Source organism: Megalobrama amblycephala, linkage group LG12, assembly GCF_018812025.1.
Source record: "Megalobrama amblycephala isolate DHTTF-2021 linkage group LG12, ASM1881202v1, whole genome shotgun sequence".
Lineage (NCBI taxonomy): Eukaryota > Metazoa > Chordata > Actinopteri > Cypriniformes > Xenocyprididae > Megalobrama > Megalobrama amblycephala.
In genome coordinates, this window is record NC_063055.1 from 27,564,880 (window position 1) to 27,581,715 (window position 16,836).

The window sequence follows — 16,836 nt, forward strand, 5'->3', positions numbered from 1 at the left end:
AGAGCTGGTATTACCTCCTCAAGTATTGGCACTTTTGGAAAATATGAGCAAAACTTATTTGCTGTTGATCTGTTGTTAACCTTTAATTGATGTGAAATGATCATTGATCTAAAAAACATCTTAAAGATCTTAAAAATATATGCTTGTAATCAAAATTATTGAACCCCCTTGACCTACAGGACATTCTGGTTTTGTGAACAAAATTGTATGAAAACGCTTCAACCAAGGCATCAGTAAACCAGTTGGGGAGAGGGGAGGGGGGAGGGGGCAAAATGAAAGTCTTGGTGGTCCTTACTTTTTACTTTTTGATTTGATTGAATTCTTTTATCAGGTTTTTGCACCATGATATTGAATGCATGTCTGTCCATTATTATTTTCTGTTCCGTCAAGCATATCTTTTCTTAACTAACACATCTGGATCCTCTTTGTCCTAACCCACTTGAAAGTGAAATGACTCTTATTTATCTAGCGCATCCAAACCAGTCAAATTGAGGAGTGTGAAATCTTGCACCTTTTTGGATATGTCAGAAAGTCCTGCTTTGCTGTACATTTCCCATTCCCTCTTGAATTTTAGTTGTTAGCGATGCCATTAAACACAAGCAGTTCTTCTACCGTTTTAATGTGTTGCCTTTAAGAATACAAGAACTCCCACTTTCATCCACCTTTCCAACCCCCCAAAAAATAATTCATTACACTTGTCACATTTACACTACCTGCAGCAGCAAAGCCCCCCCATAACAAGACTGACCCACCTCCATGTTTGTCCCTGGGGATGGTGTTCTTCTCATCATAAGCCATTCCTGTTTGTGGCACACATATTTCTTTATATATGGGTCCAAAAAGTTCAGTTTGGTCTCATCACTCCATAAAACATTCTTTGAGAACACCACAGGCCTATCAAAATTCCTTTTAGCATATTTAATTCAGCCTTTTTTTCTCTTGGTCAAGAGTGGCGTTCATTGAAGAGTGCTTGTTTAGTATTGTTCTTATAGTCTGCACTGAAATGTTTTTTTCCTCCTTTGATCAGGTCATTGATCTGATCAAAAATCTTATTCCCCTTCAAGAAATTGTTGTTTTTCTTCAGTGCCCTGGAAGGTTTGCTATGGTGCCATACATTTTCAACTTTACAAATAATACTACCAACTGTGTCTCTAGGAACCTTTAATGTCTTGGAATGTTCTTATAGCCATAGCCTTTGTGATGTAATAAAACTTTTTATCTTAGCATTTATCTAAAACCACCTACAGCTAACAGCTCTGAATCTACTCCTGTAATGCATAAAAAGGTTGAACAACATGTGGCAAGGGATCTAAAACGATCAAGAATCTATCCAGATACTTCAAATTCAGAGGTCCATGCTTGTGGACTCCCTTCTGTAGTACAATCCATAGGTTTTCTATATGTTATGTCTATATGCTTCAGGGGACTAGCATGACAATGGCAAAATCTTGATTCTGTTTTCAGAGAACTTTTTTGTGTTGATTTTGAGATGTAATTTAGATCATAGTCCTGATGGAAGATCCAGCCTTGACCCAGTTTAAGCTTCCTGGCTGAGGCAGTCAAGTGTTGATTTAAGTTGTGGAATCCATGATACCATGTACCCTAACAGGTTGTCCAGGATTGAAAAATAGCCCCACAAAATCAAAGATCCACCACTATACTTCACTGTAGGGATGAGGTACTTTTCTGCATGCCTATCTTTCTGTGAACAACAACGCATCTCCAAAAAGCTATATTTTATATATATATATTTTTAAATAGATGTTGAGCTATTTTCGTACAGAATTTCCTAATTTGTGCAGCCTTTTATCTTACAAACAGTAACTGTTTTGTTCTTAGGTCTTTACCACAGTTATGACTAAAGGAATTTGGCCTATTTATCACTTTATATTTAATTACCTTTTCAAAACTTATTAAAAAATATCACCCAGCCTTATACGTAGGTAGGTTATGGTGATATAATTTTTGTGGCTAATGTTTTGAATTTGTTTCCTTAAATGAATGTGTTTGAACAGTATTCAGCGCTATGCTGTGATCCCACTTTCCACCAACTCTGGTCTGATCGGCTGGGTACCTCACTGTGACACGCTGCATGCACTGATTCGAGACTACCGAGAGAAGAAGAAGATTCTACTCAACATTGAACACCGCATTATGCTTAGGGTAACATGTCTTAAGCATGAAAATACAGCTTCCTGTTTGCCTTTAAAGTCATAGTCAAAATTGACCAATATTATATTATTATATATTACTATTATTACAAAAAAAATGGGAAAAAAATGCCTATTCCAAATTTGTACAATGTTAAAAAAATATTGTTCAATTAACTACCACAACTTAAGAATTTGTGTTGGAATAACTTCCAGATTTAACAGATTTAACTTGAGATAACTCAAATATCCAAGTTGTCACTTAATACAGCTTTACATTTTAAGTTGACAAATTTTTTATTGTAGAGAATGCAATGGCTTTTTTATCATCAGAGCAAAATTAATAAATTTTAACTTGCAACATTACAAAATAAAATAAACATCAAATTAAAATGTATAATCAAGACAAAATTACAAATATAAGGATGAATGATGTTTGAGAGGTAACACGTATTAGTATTACCTATAGTAAGAATAAGACACATATTCATAATTGCATATACAATTCAATAATATGAATATAATATATTTAATGCACCTTTGAACATTACAAAGAAACTGTGCTTTAATGGGAGCAAATCCACGAACGCGGATTATGCCTGTAGGCTAATTCTGTCATGTGACACCAAATTATTTTGTGTTAAAGCCCTTGATTGTGTAAAAATATTGTGTTCGACATCGGTAACTATTTCGAAGCGCTAAACCTTTTTCCGCAAAAAAAATAAATAAATAAATAAATAAATCCTTAGATGGAAACCTGGCTAGTGGGGCATGAAATAAAATAAGTCATGAAGTAAACTCTTCTATCAAAAACAAACTTTAAATTCAAAGTTAAATTCTTTAAATGAGTACAGAAATGTTGCTAACTCATGGCTAGAGCCAACAAGCTTCTGGTTACCAACCGTGAGCTTTAGACACCCTGTACATTGACCAATTAAAAAGGGCTATATCATGCAGATGCATCATTTGGCATAGTGCAGGAGGAAGTGAAGAACTGAAGAAGTAATACTGATCTCTGAAATAACTCATTTAATTACATTTTTTGCTAAAACTGTCATTTATGTTAGATGGCCCCTGACTATGATCACTTGACTCTCATGGAGAAGGTGGAGGTGTTTGAGCATGCCGTGAACAATACAGCAGGAGACGACCTGGCCAAACTGCTCTGGCTTAAGAGTCCCAGTTCAGAGGTTCGCATTCTCTTCTCTCCTTTTCATCAAAAAAACTTTTGTGTTGTATATTAGGCATATGGTCATATTAGCTGTGATCAGAGTCCATTCCAGTCACTTCATATTAAAGTCTTTCTGCAGCCCTCTACACTACGAATAAATCACTCACACATGTGATTAGTTTTTGTGCTAGGCAACTAAATCATTACTGTCATTAGCCACTGGGTAATAAATTGTTATATTTCACTCGCCATCGATTGAGTTAGAGGCTTAGAATATGTTTAAGTACAGATATATTTTCACTGTGACACATGTTTTGTCTTATGACCGCTTAGAGCGCCTACACTAGAACACTACTGAGCGTTTGATGGAATGTTTAAGCTTATTTATTTAATGAGACATTTAAAATTTAAATAAAGAAGGAATTTGGGGTGTGCAATATTGACAAAAAATACTATATATAAATATTTTCTGAGATTTTGTAAGATAATACCGATAATTAGGCAGTATTTTGCTAAGTGTGATTTTGTGCTGGTATATTGGCTGGTCTGTTGTGGACAGCTTACTCCCAAAGCTTTTCATATTCTACATTTTCTGTGTGGTGGTTTGTTTACAGCAGTGAAAGAAATTAACTTTTCCACTACATACACCCTTAAACTGATTTTCAGTGGATTTTTACCTTTATAATGGCAATTTTTTTATTAGATGTATGCATCATGTATTGTCAAATTCTTGCATTTAATCACTAAATTAAATTAGAATAATAATAAGGAACTATAGGCTGTCACCAATCAAATGAAATCATTATCAACAAAATCCACTCTTGCTGCTTCTGTGCCACTTCTGCAGTGCACCTAAAGCAGGATTTAGATGTATTTACACTGCAATTACAATTGCATAATTAATAATATGAGATTGATGGTTTAAAAATAATATTTTGAACATTGAAATATTACATTAAAAAATAAAAATAAATAAATAAAATTATACTTTAAATATGAAACTTAAACCACCAGTAGGTGCTGCAAAGCACTTTCCTTGAATTGAATCACTCAGTAATTAATCCAACAGATGAATGATTCGTTCACCCATGAAGCAAGTGATATAAAAGTTTGTTTAAATATTGGTTTGGTTAAAAAAAATTACTAGCCAATGGCCATTCTTTTGCCCATGTGTCTGTAGAGGGTTGCACTACTGAATAGAGCTATGACTTCATGAAGTGCCCTGGAATAGACATGCAGTAAATTGCCTGAAATCTGCCAAAAACACATCTGGGTCATATCACACCCCAAAATATTAAATAAGAAATAGACGGGTTTCTTGTATGCAAACAATACTGGATGCGCGCCCATTTAGGGGGCAAAACCGCTAAGGAGTCTTATACCAGAAAAAACGCTTAACGTGGCTTAATGTGCTAAGACAGTGATATTAACAGACCAAACTCAGTAAACATCATACTAATAAACCATACTATGGACAGAAAAGCAGTTATGAATATGAATATGAACGCAGTTCATTTAATTAAACGTTGTGTTTTCCTCCCATAGAAAACTGTTATAAAGTAAAAGCTTAACGTCACTTAATGTAGCCTACTAATATTAAAAGATCAAATTCTCTACAAACCAATGTTTCTGTATAGTATACTTTATTAGTATGGTGTTTACTAAATTTGGTCTTTTAGTGTCACTGTCTTAGTAGGCTACATTAAGCCATGTTAAGCGTTTTCTTTATGGGAGGAAAATGCTTAATTAAATGTGTTGCGTTCATATTCTGGGCTCATCTGCTTTTCTGTACATAGTACGCTTTATTAGTATGGTGTTTACTAAGTTTGGATAGTTAATAACACTGTCTTATTAAATTAAGCCACGTTAAGCTTTTTCACGTTAAGCGTTTTAGAACGTCCCAGTATGCCGAGTTCTGCATGCACAGGTAACAGTCATTTATGCTGAGAAAAGAGGTGGATGCAAATCTCTGCAGGTAGCCTACAGCATCTGTTCTGCTGAATTATTTATCACCATTAATGAACCCCACAAAGAATATATATTATATATCTTGTTTACTCAATAATAAACTGCCATTTCAGAGTTGAATCGTTTGTTTCATTTGCATATTAATATAACATGATGTAAAATGTTAGCTGACTAGTAGGCTAAGTTATAATGTTAGTCATCCAGGTCTAGAATGAAATTGGCCAACTAAGTTTGCTAATCATAAAAAACCTGACATATCCTCTGAATTTATGAACTTACCTAGTTTTTTTTGGTTGTTGAGCCTTTCTATCCTAAATGTCTATGACAAGTCTATACACACGACCCGCCACATTTGAAAGAAATTTGATACTGTAAACATACTGTACAAGACATGAGACCTGTGACAGCTTGCTAGGTGTGTGACAGTGAGGAAATGGCTAGCATCAATTACTTTGGAAGCCTAGGTAGTGCGGACTCCGCCGATTATATTAAGAAATTAAGTCTCAGTAATGGTGAGACAATTGCTTTCTGCCCCCTAGTTGAGCGTGCATCTCTGTGATGACGTTGCACGGAAACCCATCTATAGAAATAATGATATTTGAAGTAACTATAAATTGTGCATAAACAACATGAAGCCAATTTTAACATCAAATTTAAGCATTTAATTTCATTACCATAAATACAGAAAATTTGTATTGTGGAAAAAATGTCCAGACAGGATTATTTTAATTTAATGTATTACAGCAGTGAAAATTGCATTTCTTCCATGTAAGATTGGGCTTTATTTACTATTTGTAAAATATAGTTTTGTTTGATTTTGACATGAAATTTGCCCGGGACATTTGATCAAGAGATTCGGCATTATACTGAGTGGTGAAAATTATGAAAATAAACAAGAAAATCTGAAATCTTGCTGTTTATTTCACAAATAAAGGGAATAGTTAAACTGTGCGAATTTTCCTCATTTACTTTCATATGTTTCGTTTTGATCCTGCATCTCTTGGAGATAATTTGGATGTGTGTACTTTTTCTCTCTTTTCTAGCAGTGAAATGTATGCCATTGTAGATACCATTGTATCTACAGAAATGTGTTGTTTCAGGAATTAAAAAATAATGATAAAATTAAGATACTATCAGTTATTTATGCTTTATTTTATTATTTTAATTTATAAAATGAAAAATGGGTTTACATAGCTTTCCTCTTTATACAGGTTTGGTTTGACAGGAGGACCAACTACACCCGCTCACTAGCTGTCATGTCCATGGTTGGTTATATCTTAGGGCTCGGGGACAGGTACAAACTGAACAGAAATTAGTGCATTTTATCGGCACTTATCAAACTAGTTTATTCATTATAAATTAGATTATGCATAATCTTTTTTCCCTCCAAACACAGACATCCTTCCAATCTAATGTTGGACAGGCTTAGTGGAAAGATACTACATATCGATTTTGGAGATTGTTTTGAGGTAGTTATTCTTAGAAACAACAAAAATTAAGCAACATACAGTAGATTTGTTTGTTTATAACTGACATTTTGTTTAATATTTTAAGGTTGCAATGACCAGAGAAAAATTTCCTGAGAAAATACCTTTCAGATTAACCCGGATGTTAACCAATGCCATGGAGGTAAGATGGTTACTTGCATGTGAGAGTATTTGGAGTGTTAAAGCTCTAAAAGCTTTTTCACCTTGACTTTACTAGCTACATTTCATAACTGGTAATTTTTTTTATAAAAATCACTATAAAACTCATTTTGTTCTATTCTTTAGCCAAAAGGGTTTAAATTTTCTGTACAGAGATCAACATATTCAGACCACTATGTCTGCGATTTTGCGATTACTCAGATACACTGTCACTCCAGGTACAAGGCTGCAATATATTACATGACTTTTGCCAAGACTTTTGCCCTGATTTGTAATTTAGAGGAGTCAACGCTAGTTGTGGAAATTTATAGCCAGTCTGCAGATTTTGTGCAGTCGGAGTTGACAGATTTCACTGAAAACTGCATAGTATATAATGAGCACACATTTTTTTGGCTTCAGACTATGATTCCATCCAGTTAGAGGATGTCGAACATTTTTGATATTTTGAGCTGATTCGGTTTTCATTTGTCTTAACAATGAGCCACATGTTTCTGAGTTTGTTGTCTTATGAATGACTTGAAAGTATGTGAGTATGTGATCCTATAAGTAATTTAATAAAAATAGTAAAAAGAATATTGTGGAATCCTACAAAAACCAAGGAAATTATTTTCCAATTAATGGCAATCACACCACAAAATTCTCTCTAAATACTAGGGGAAAAAGGGTGATCCCCAAATCTGAAAAGGTGAACCCCCATATCTCCAATCTGAATATATTGATATCCGACACATAATTTACCCCACATATTTTTACACATTTTAAAATATTTTCATCCATCAAATATTAATAAAGCACACATTTCAAGTTATTACTGTTTTCAATAAAATTCACAACCTGTGACTGTGCAATCTTTATCATGACCCCCTGGAGAAACATTCAACGTCACTGTTTATTGATGCAAGTGAGGGAGCATACAACTTTTACACCTCAATTATAAGCTCAGGTACCCAAACTTTATTCCAAACTATGCATAAAACACATAGGGCACAAATTTACAATCATATAAGAGTCATAGAAGCAGATATGTTAGAATTATATTAAATGAAATTTTAAACAGCCTGACAAAACATAAAAGGGTTGCAAGCAGGGCACACCTGTAGCTTTACCTAAAAATCCCCAAGTAACTTCACTCCATGACAGCAATAATACCAAATATAACCATTGATACTAATGAGGGGGGAAAAAACTACACTGGTTGCACTGTTTGTTTTTCCTTGCAGCTTGCGAGGACAACCAATAGAAAACGTGTGTTCTTGTCATTATTTTGTTACATTTAATTTAGACTGCAAACACATTCACAACTAAGGCAAAATACAATTTCGTTTGCTGTGATGTTGGAGATTTAGCAGATGCCATTATACAGTGGTACATAAAACACAGACATTCTAGTATTTTATCAAAAGATGGCCCTAGACACATCCAAAGATGTCTATGCTAAGCCTCAGGTATCCATTTACTTAACCCCCTGCATTGTCCATTGTGCTTAAATGACATTCACTATCTTTATGGCTGAACAACAGATCATGTTTCCTCTCAGGTAACCGGACTGGATGGTAACTACCGTATTACATGCCACACAGTGATGGAAGTACTGCGTGAACACAGGGACAGTGTCATGGCTGTGCTGGAGGCCTTTGTCTATGACCCATTACTCAACTGGAGGCTTATGGATAGTAAGCACACAAACTTTTCCTCATTCAAAAGAGTAAAGACCTCAATATACTCACGGCAAAGTTCTTTTTCATTCTTTGTTTAGGGGTAAAACGAAGTTTGAAATATGTGAGCAGCGATATACTGTTATTTTTTTTTTTTTTTTGTCATTTAACTTTTTTATTTGAACTTTTCACCCACAAGCATAGAATACACAAACACATACAATACCAAAACTGAACATCCATAGATGTTAAAATTAAAGAAAAAAAAAAAAAAAAAAAAAAAACATCTCTACTTGTTTTCCAAATAGTTCAGAAAGCTACCCCATCTCTGATTGAAAGCATAGGTGGAGTCCGTAAGTTTTGCCAGCATACGTTCATATGATGCATTAGAAGTCATAAGCTCAATCCAGTCCTTAAAAGAGGGAGTGTCTGTGTTCTTCCAATTTCGCAGCACCACTCTGGCAGCCGTAATGCATCCAGCAACAGCTAGACCAGCCTGTACTCTAGATATTCCCTTCCGTAGAGCAGTTATATCTCCAAGAAGACAAAATCTTGGAGAGCAAGGTATAGGCTGCTCCATCCACTTCTCAATGGTCTGAATGACTCTTGTCCAGTACGGAGCCACCAAATGGCAATCCCACATTAAATGCAAAAACGTGCCAATAGAGTGACCACATTTCCAACAATAATTACCCTGCATTAAACCTAACTTATGAAGTCTTACTGGTGTCCAGTAATATCGATTAATTATTTTGTAGTGTATAAGTTTGCTTCTAATATCGCTCATTGGCCCTCCTACACCAGACATTATGACCTCCCATATACCCTCTTCAAATTCCACATCCAGATCCTTTTCCCATATTATTCTTAAATTGTTACTATTCCCATACAATTTGTTTGCAGCCATTCTATAAAAAGATGACGTTTGTACTGAACTTGGGAGTTTTAAAAAATGTATTAATTCACTTTCTTCTCCACCTGACTTAAATCCAACTGATTTTATACTACTATTTAACTGGAGATATTTCCAAAAATCTCTTTTATCCAGTAATTTAAATTTGTCTTTCAACTCCTGAAATGAGTAAATTGTACTTTGCCCATATAAATCATTGACTGTTTTTAGGCCTTTTTTAAACCAGTCCTTCCAATACACTGTTTTCTTCCCTATCTTAATAACCGGATTGTTCCATAAAGAAGAATAGCCTTGCTTGAAGTGAGACAAATGAAATATCTTATGAGCTTTCCTCCAGACATGCTGTGAGTGTTCCAATATAGGCTTAATGTCCAAATCCCCCATCAAAGCTGATGGTTGCTGAGATAAAGCTTCAGTAACACCAAATGGGGAAGTTAAAGTTTTCTCTATTTCCAACCAGCCTATGCCATCTGCATTCTTGTCTGGCCAATGCTTACATATTTTAATAAATTCAAATGCAGTATTATAAAGTTCTATATCTGGTAGCGCTAAACCGCCCTTAATTCTAGTGGCAAACATCTTTCTCATAGGTATTCTGGGTTTCTTCCCCTCCCACAAAAATTCCCGAACTAACTGATCATATTGTTTAAATATAGATGATGGAAACTCTAAGAGGATCATCATAAAAATATAATTAATCTTGGATGATACCATCATTTTAATCGTATTCACCTTTCCCCACAATGATAAATTTAACATTTTCCATTTGGCCAAATTTGTCTTAATTCTCTGAAGTACAGGGGTTATATTAATCTGAACAATATCATGTAAGTTCCTTGAAAGCCTAATACCTAAATACTTCATTCCAGTTGGTATCCATTTGAAAGGAAAAGCTCCCACATCAGCCCGCGAACATCCTACCGAAATTGACATTACTTCTGACTTTTGCCAGTTAACTTTATAACCTGATATCTGGGAAAAGTTTTCAATAATATCCATCACACCAGGTATAGAAGTATTTGGTTTTGACAATAACAAAAGAATATCGTCTGCATATAAAAAAAGTTTATATTCCCTATCACCCATCTAAACACCTTTCACTCTTTCGTCCCTCCTAATTGCAATTGCCAAAGGTTCCAAAAACAAGGTAAAAAGCAAAGGAGACAATGGATCCCCTTGTCTTGTGCCTCGCCCTAATTTAAAGAAAGGAGAGACGATGCCATTTGACAAAACTGCTGCACGAGGTGCAGAATACAAAACCTTGACCCATTTGAGGAATACTGGTCCAAAACCGAAAACTTGTAAAGTATATATTAAATATCCCCATTCAAATGCCTTCATTGTATCTAGCGAGAAGGCAGCAACCGGTACATTCTCATTACGGTTTTGCCATATTAAATGGAGTAGTGATCGAAGGTTATCAGAAGAGGATCTCCCTCTAATAAAGCCTACCTGGTCATTATGAACAATATGAGATAAAACACCTTCCAACCTCAATGCTAATACTTTAGACAAAATTTTACAATCAACAATTTCTAAACTAACTGGCCGAAAACTCCCAGGATCGTAAGGATCCTTGTCCTTTTTAACAATTAGAGTGATTAGTGGATCATTAAATGTTGGAGGCAATTGTTCCAAAGCCAGTGCCTCTCTATATACTTCTCTTAATATTGGTGCAACAATGTCAGTGTACTTCCTATAGTATTCGACAGGAAAGCCGTCCAAACCTGGTGACTTAGCCGTCTTCACTGACATTATTGCAGCCCTTACTTCAGATTCTTCTATAGGCGCATCTAGCATCTCAAGCTGATCTGAAGACAAAGTGGGAAGCGTGACTTTGGAAAAAAAGTCCTTATAACTACCATAGTCTGGAGTTGATTCTGCTTCGTATAGTTGTTTATAAAATTTTTAAAAAACGTTATTAATATCTGAATTATTGGTTACTACTTCTTCTTTTTTATTTTTAATTGCTGAGATTGTAAAACTAGCATCCTTTTGTTTTAATTGTCTTGCTAACAGTTTACCAGTCTTTTCTCCACTCTCATAAAAAGCTGTACGCATTCTGAACATTGCATATTCTGCCGCCTTATTATAAATCGTTAAGCTGATATTTCAACTCGCATATTCATTTTAAACCTCTCTCTGAATATTTGAGTGACAATTCTCTGTCTAGACCTTTTATTTTAGATTCAATTGCTTTAACTTTTTCTTTATTCAGTCTCTTTATCAAACTAGCATGTTGTATTACCTTACCCCTAACAAAAGCTTTGGATGCTTCCCACACTGTCCCCAATCTTTCAGTGGAGCCTACATTAAATTAAAAAAATTCTTTCAAATGAACACCAAGTGATGCACCAAAACTCTGATCCTGTAGCAAAGATGTGTTAAATCTCCATCTATTTTGTCTTGGTGGCCTAGAGTTAGTGCCAAATGTTAGCTCCACTGGAGCATGATCAGACAAAGCAATCACCCCATCTTACAGTCAACCACTGACTCGACTATATCGGCAGAAACAAGAAAATAGTCTATCCTTGAGTATGATTTATGATTATGTGAAAAAAAGGTATACTCTCTCTCTCTCTGGGATTTACAAGCCTCCATATATCAATCAACCCTAAATCTTTCATCATGAGCTGTATAGCCAATCTGTCCCTGGGTACAGCTTTATGGTAGGTAGTTCTGTCCAGAAAAGCATCTTGTATCTGATTAAAATCTCCTGCCATGATTAACCTACTTCCCATCTGCCCTCCAATCATCTTATTAACCATATGAAAAAAATCACTGTCCTCCTTGTTAGGAGTATAAATATTGCAAAAATAAAATTTTTGCCCATTAATGATGGCCTCCAGCCAGATCAACCTACCCTCGTCATCCTTCTTTTGCTTAATCATGACAAAGTTTACCCTCTTATGCACCAGGATTGCTACTCCATTTCTCTTACTATTAAATGAATTATGAAAAACTTGTCCCACCCAGTCCCGTTTAAGCTTTTCAGCCTCTGTACCCATCATGTGTGTTTCTTGAACTAAAGCAATGTCAACATCATTAGATTTTAGGTAACTTAACCATTTTCTTCTTTTAACCGGATTATGTGAACCATTTATATTCCAGGATACAATTTTTAAACAATTAGCCATTCCACAGATGCTTTCCTATCATACCACAACATGTTGTCAGAGAAAAAAAACAAAAAAACAAACAAACATACAAAACAATGAACATTACATTAACAGTCAAGAACCCCATATTCTCAAACCCACCCGCATCAAATCCTCTCACCAGTATAAGGCCCCACCCATACATGACCCACGAGGCGCAAACGATGGAATCACCTGTAGACCCCGCCCCGTAACGTTATATGAATAAAATGTTAACACCCAACCAATCGTACCGCAGAGAACAGATGCAATATTATACGCTATTTATAGTGCAAGCCCAACTGTAACTGTCCGACATGTTTGAGTTCTGTAGCACAGTGAATAAACGTGTCCAACACACTTTAAAATGTACGGATGTTGTTCAGCGTCTTCCAGTCCTACAGCATACAGCATGGACTTGTCCAAGAACTTGTTCAATATACTTTAGTTCTGCAGCACATAACAAAAACTTGTCCAACCTAAAGCTCCGGTACCTCAGTCTTTTTCAGACAGTAGCTCCAACGCTTTACGATGATCAGAAGAAAGAAGAAAGCATCTGATCATAACAACATGGGTATGTTAGCACAAGTTCTGCAAATTAGCACTCCAGTAAAGTCACGTCACATTTATTTATATGGCATTCTATACAATAAATTGCTTAAAAGCAAGTAGCTTTGCAGTATCAAACATGAAAAACAGTATCAGTGCCTCATTTCATGAGAAGCACAACTTCATTTTCTACTATAGAACGGCTATCCAGTGTGTTCATGTTCTCACCCACAGAGATCTTACCTCGACAGACTCAAAAGACGAAATGAGAGAAGAGTTCCACTTGAAAGAAGGCGGAGCCTCAGCGCACACCTCCTATTACGTTATCGTCACGGACCAATGATAGTACGAAGGTGTTTTGCAGCTGGAGCGAACTTTTCCTGAGAGTTCGCTTTGGCAAGCCGTTCCGAACTTCATTTTGGCCTGATTTTGTTCTAAATGATATCACATTAGTTCATCCTTCGATTTCGTTTGAAGTATATCAGGGCCTTTAAACATACTAGAGCCACACAATCCTGCTGTTGATTCATAAACTTCAGAAAAAAAAACAGACTGCTCATATACTTTAGGGTAGTTGACCTTAAAGGATTTTTCAAGGTTCCCTTTCATAGTTTACCCAATGCCCACTTGACAACCTCTCTCTCATTCTCCTATGTCAACTTCTCTAAATGTAGTAGGGGATACTACATAGGGGACATTGCACCAAACTGCACATTCTCCTGTCCTCTGTGTTCTGCGTTTCGGACGACAACAGTCAAACTGTGCGTTATGCACAGCAAATGTATTGCTTGTGGTCCGCACAGTTACAACTTTGGAAAATTGGAGTTTTGCCTTAGTCCATGTGATTGTAACACTGTGGTTGAAACAGGTTTGGTTGTGATTCTCACACTCTGACTGGAGACCTCTGATATACTCACTGCCAGGCGACCAGTATCATCTTAATGGGCCTTAAGTGGTCAAAGCCATCTGCATCATCTGCAGGCATAACCGTGAAACCACGCAGCTGAAATGATGAGCAGGCCTCATGAAGGGCCTGCTACTTCCAAAATATGGCCACAGGCCCGGGGCTAATGCTTGAGCTCAAAGGGAGCAAACTCCTCTTACCATACAGATGGGGAGAATATGGTGCGCTTAAAGGGTTACTTCAGGATTTAGCATTAAGCTTTGTATTAGTAGAATACCACTAGTATTTTCGAATTACCGTGTTTCCCCCTTCATATCAGCCCGAGATGAGAGATTTATGCATTTTTATTCTGTAAAAAAGCCTCCGATGACTCAAAAATCGTCATTTTGCGTCATCGGAGGCTTTTTTGGCCAGAGGCTTAAAACTACAGCCAGTAATAGCAGGTAGTTCCGCATTTTTTTCACCACGCCCATACATATGCGCGTTTGAGGTTACTCACGGACATAAATCAAAGATTTTATCAAAAGTGGGTGTCAATTATATTTTTAAGCTTACAGTAATTAACTTTATTTTGTCTGCACTACATCAGTGGTTCATCTCGCAAATTTATCGGTCTCTGCAGTCATCTCAACCAGTACAGCAACAGGCTTTTGTGGCAACGTTAGCATAAATAGATAAATAGACTAACTCAGTTTTACAGAACAGTGGCTTTACTTTGATAACAGTCAACTTATATGCAACTTATATGTAATTGTCTATCTAACGTTACTTTGCTAAGTTTGCAGTTTTACTGCTACCTACAACACTACATATAGGCTACTGTGTTATCAGTCTAGTATCAGCGAGTCTTACCTCTAGGCGAATACGCTTAGTACCAGATGCCCAGGCTGTTCGTCCTCTGGGAAAGTGAATATCGATGATATCGCAGTGTCCTTCAGAATGGTTCTCTTCATTGCAAAGATATTTGGTTCGTAGTCCTCGTGCTTGAAATGGAGACTACATATTCTGCGTTTTTTTAGGTTTTCTATAACGGTGTCATCTCCAAACTTCGGGTGTTTGATGGCCCGCAGCCACTGTTTACATCGCTCCAAATCTTTAACTTAATCGGAAAATGATGGAAACTTACTTGTCCTTTCCTGGTTTTGGGTGTACATCCAGGTACAAAGCAATTTAGCACCATTTCGCTGTAAATGTATGAACTAACTCACGATTTATAGAATTAATATGTAACAAAGCAAGCCTAGTTGTTTGAATTTTCCTGGTAATGCCGCCTGTAACCGATAGGCGTGGTTTGGGCGTGGCCTCGCAAGGGCAGCAAAACAAGTGCATTCTGGGAGTTGTTGTCTTTCATCCACATTAATCAAAAATACATTTTCTGCCTTTTCTCAGTCTAGAAAGCTCCAAATTCAAAAATAATTTCACATTTCTACTACATAAATGACCAATTTTAAATACACATTCATCTTTCCAGGGGTGAAGTACCCCTTTAACATGAGCAGCATTGGTGTTAAGCATGCATGGGACATAGAGCTCTGGGAGTAAAATGATTTTCGAGAAAACTCTAAGGAGCTAGCTCCAGAGGAACAGTAGCCTCAACAGGGAGGAATCCAAGGAGGCCGACAACTCTACCCCATAATTTGATGAAATCAAGGAACTATCACAGTGAGAAAACTACCACAAGCTCTTGAGAGCGGAGGCTTCAGCATAGAGAACACTCTCAAAACGAGAGGAAACCTAACAACGCTCTGGATGACCACAGGGAGGCTACCTAAAAATAGCCTACCACATATAGCTATACTTAAATGCATAACACCACCAGGGAACGACATACTTAGCACATTGTTAAACTCCTTAATAGCAACGGAGTAAAAGCTCAACCTGAACAAAAATGAGGAGGCTGCGGGACCTGCTACTCGCATTCTTAGCCTAATGCAAAAGGTGGGCCCCCAGCCAGAGACAACCCTCACAAGAGGGAGCGCTGAACTTGGTACCATTTAGCGTAATGTGAGGTTAAGTCTGTTGTTGACATGAGTTACTTTTCATTTTTAAAGGTCATTGTGTTTAACATGCAGCATGAGTTTCTTAGTGCTGGAACGACACATTTTGCATAGTGATTTCACTTTCTGCACACTCTGCATTCTTTCTCTTTAGCAGGACAAACACCTTATATGGATATTTTCCTCCACAGTTTCTCCATTGGGTGTTAGACATCCATCTGCTGGCGGAAATGAATTCACTCTGCTGTTTATGATTGTGGTGCAATGCATTGACAGCAGCCACTGTGTTTTGTTCAATTCTTACTGTTTGTTGTTCAGAGTTTTCTAGTGTATTGCTATAGCAGAGCCTCTAAAGTGAAGTTTGGTTCTCTTGCTTTTCTGCATAGCCTGGACGAAGTGCAGGTTTGTACCAACTGTGCCCTTCATGATCAGCATCAGGAAACTCACTGTCTTTTCCGAGCATTTTGAGTGTGTGTAGCCTTATTATAGAATAAATTTAAGCCATGTAACACAAGTTACATTAAACAATATTCATGCGCCAAAAATCAGAACACAAGCGGTCACATGGGATGCCTTTGAAACACATGATAACACCAGGTCGAAAATGGCCAGTGCATTTTAGCTGAGAACTTGTAATGGGGTCACAAACAATGCATCTTACAACCAGGTAGAAACAGCACTTGCACGTTCAATTTCCGGGATATTGTTTATCATTTGCAGGCGTCATGGAACCACTATCGATATGC

At 36.6% G+C, this 16,836-nt stretch overlaps 1 protein-coding gene across 1 annotated transcript in view; it reads left to right on the forward strand.

Moving 5' to 3' along the window:
* Positions 1–16,836, forward strand: part of LOC125280006 (serine/threonine-protein kinase mTOR) — a 178,071-nt gene that overhangs the window by 146,278 nt on the left and 14,957 nt on the right. Inside the window, exons 20-25 of the mRNA XM_048210303.1 lie at positions 2,016–2,163; positions 3,218–3,340; positions 6,501–6,583; positions 6,686–6,758; positions 6,844–6,918; positions 8,473–8,608. Of these exons, the coding sequence (XP_048066260.1) occupies positions 2,016–2,163; positions 3,218–3,340; positions 6,501–6,583; positions 6,686–6,758; positions 6,844–6,918; positions 8,473–8,608 (638 nt within the window). The remainder of the gene's footprint in view (positions 1–2,015; positions 2,164–3,217; positions 3,341–6,500; positions 6,584–6,685; positions 6,759–6,843; positions 6,919–8,472; positions 8,609–16,836) is intronic.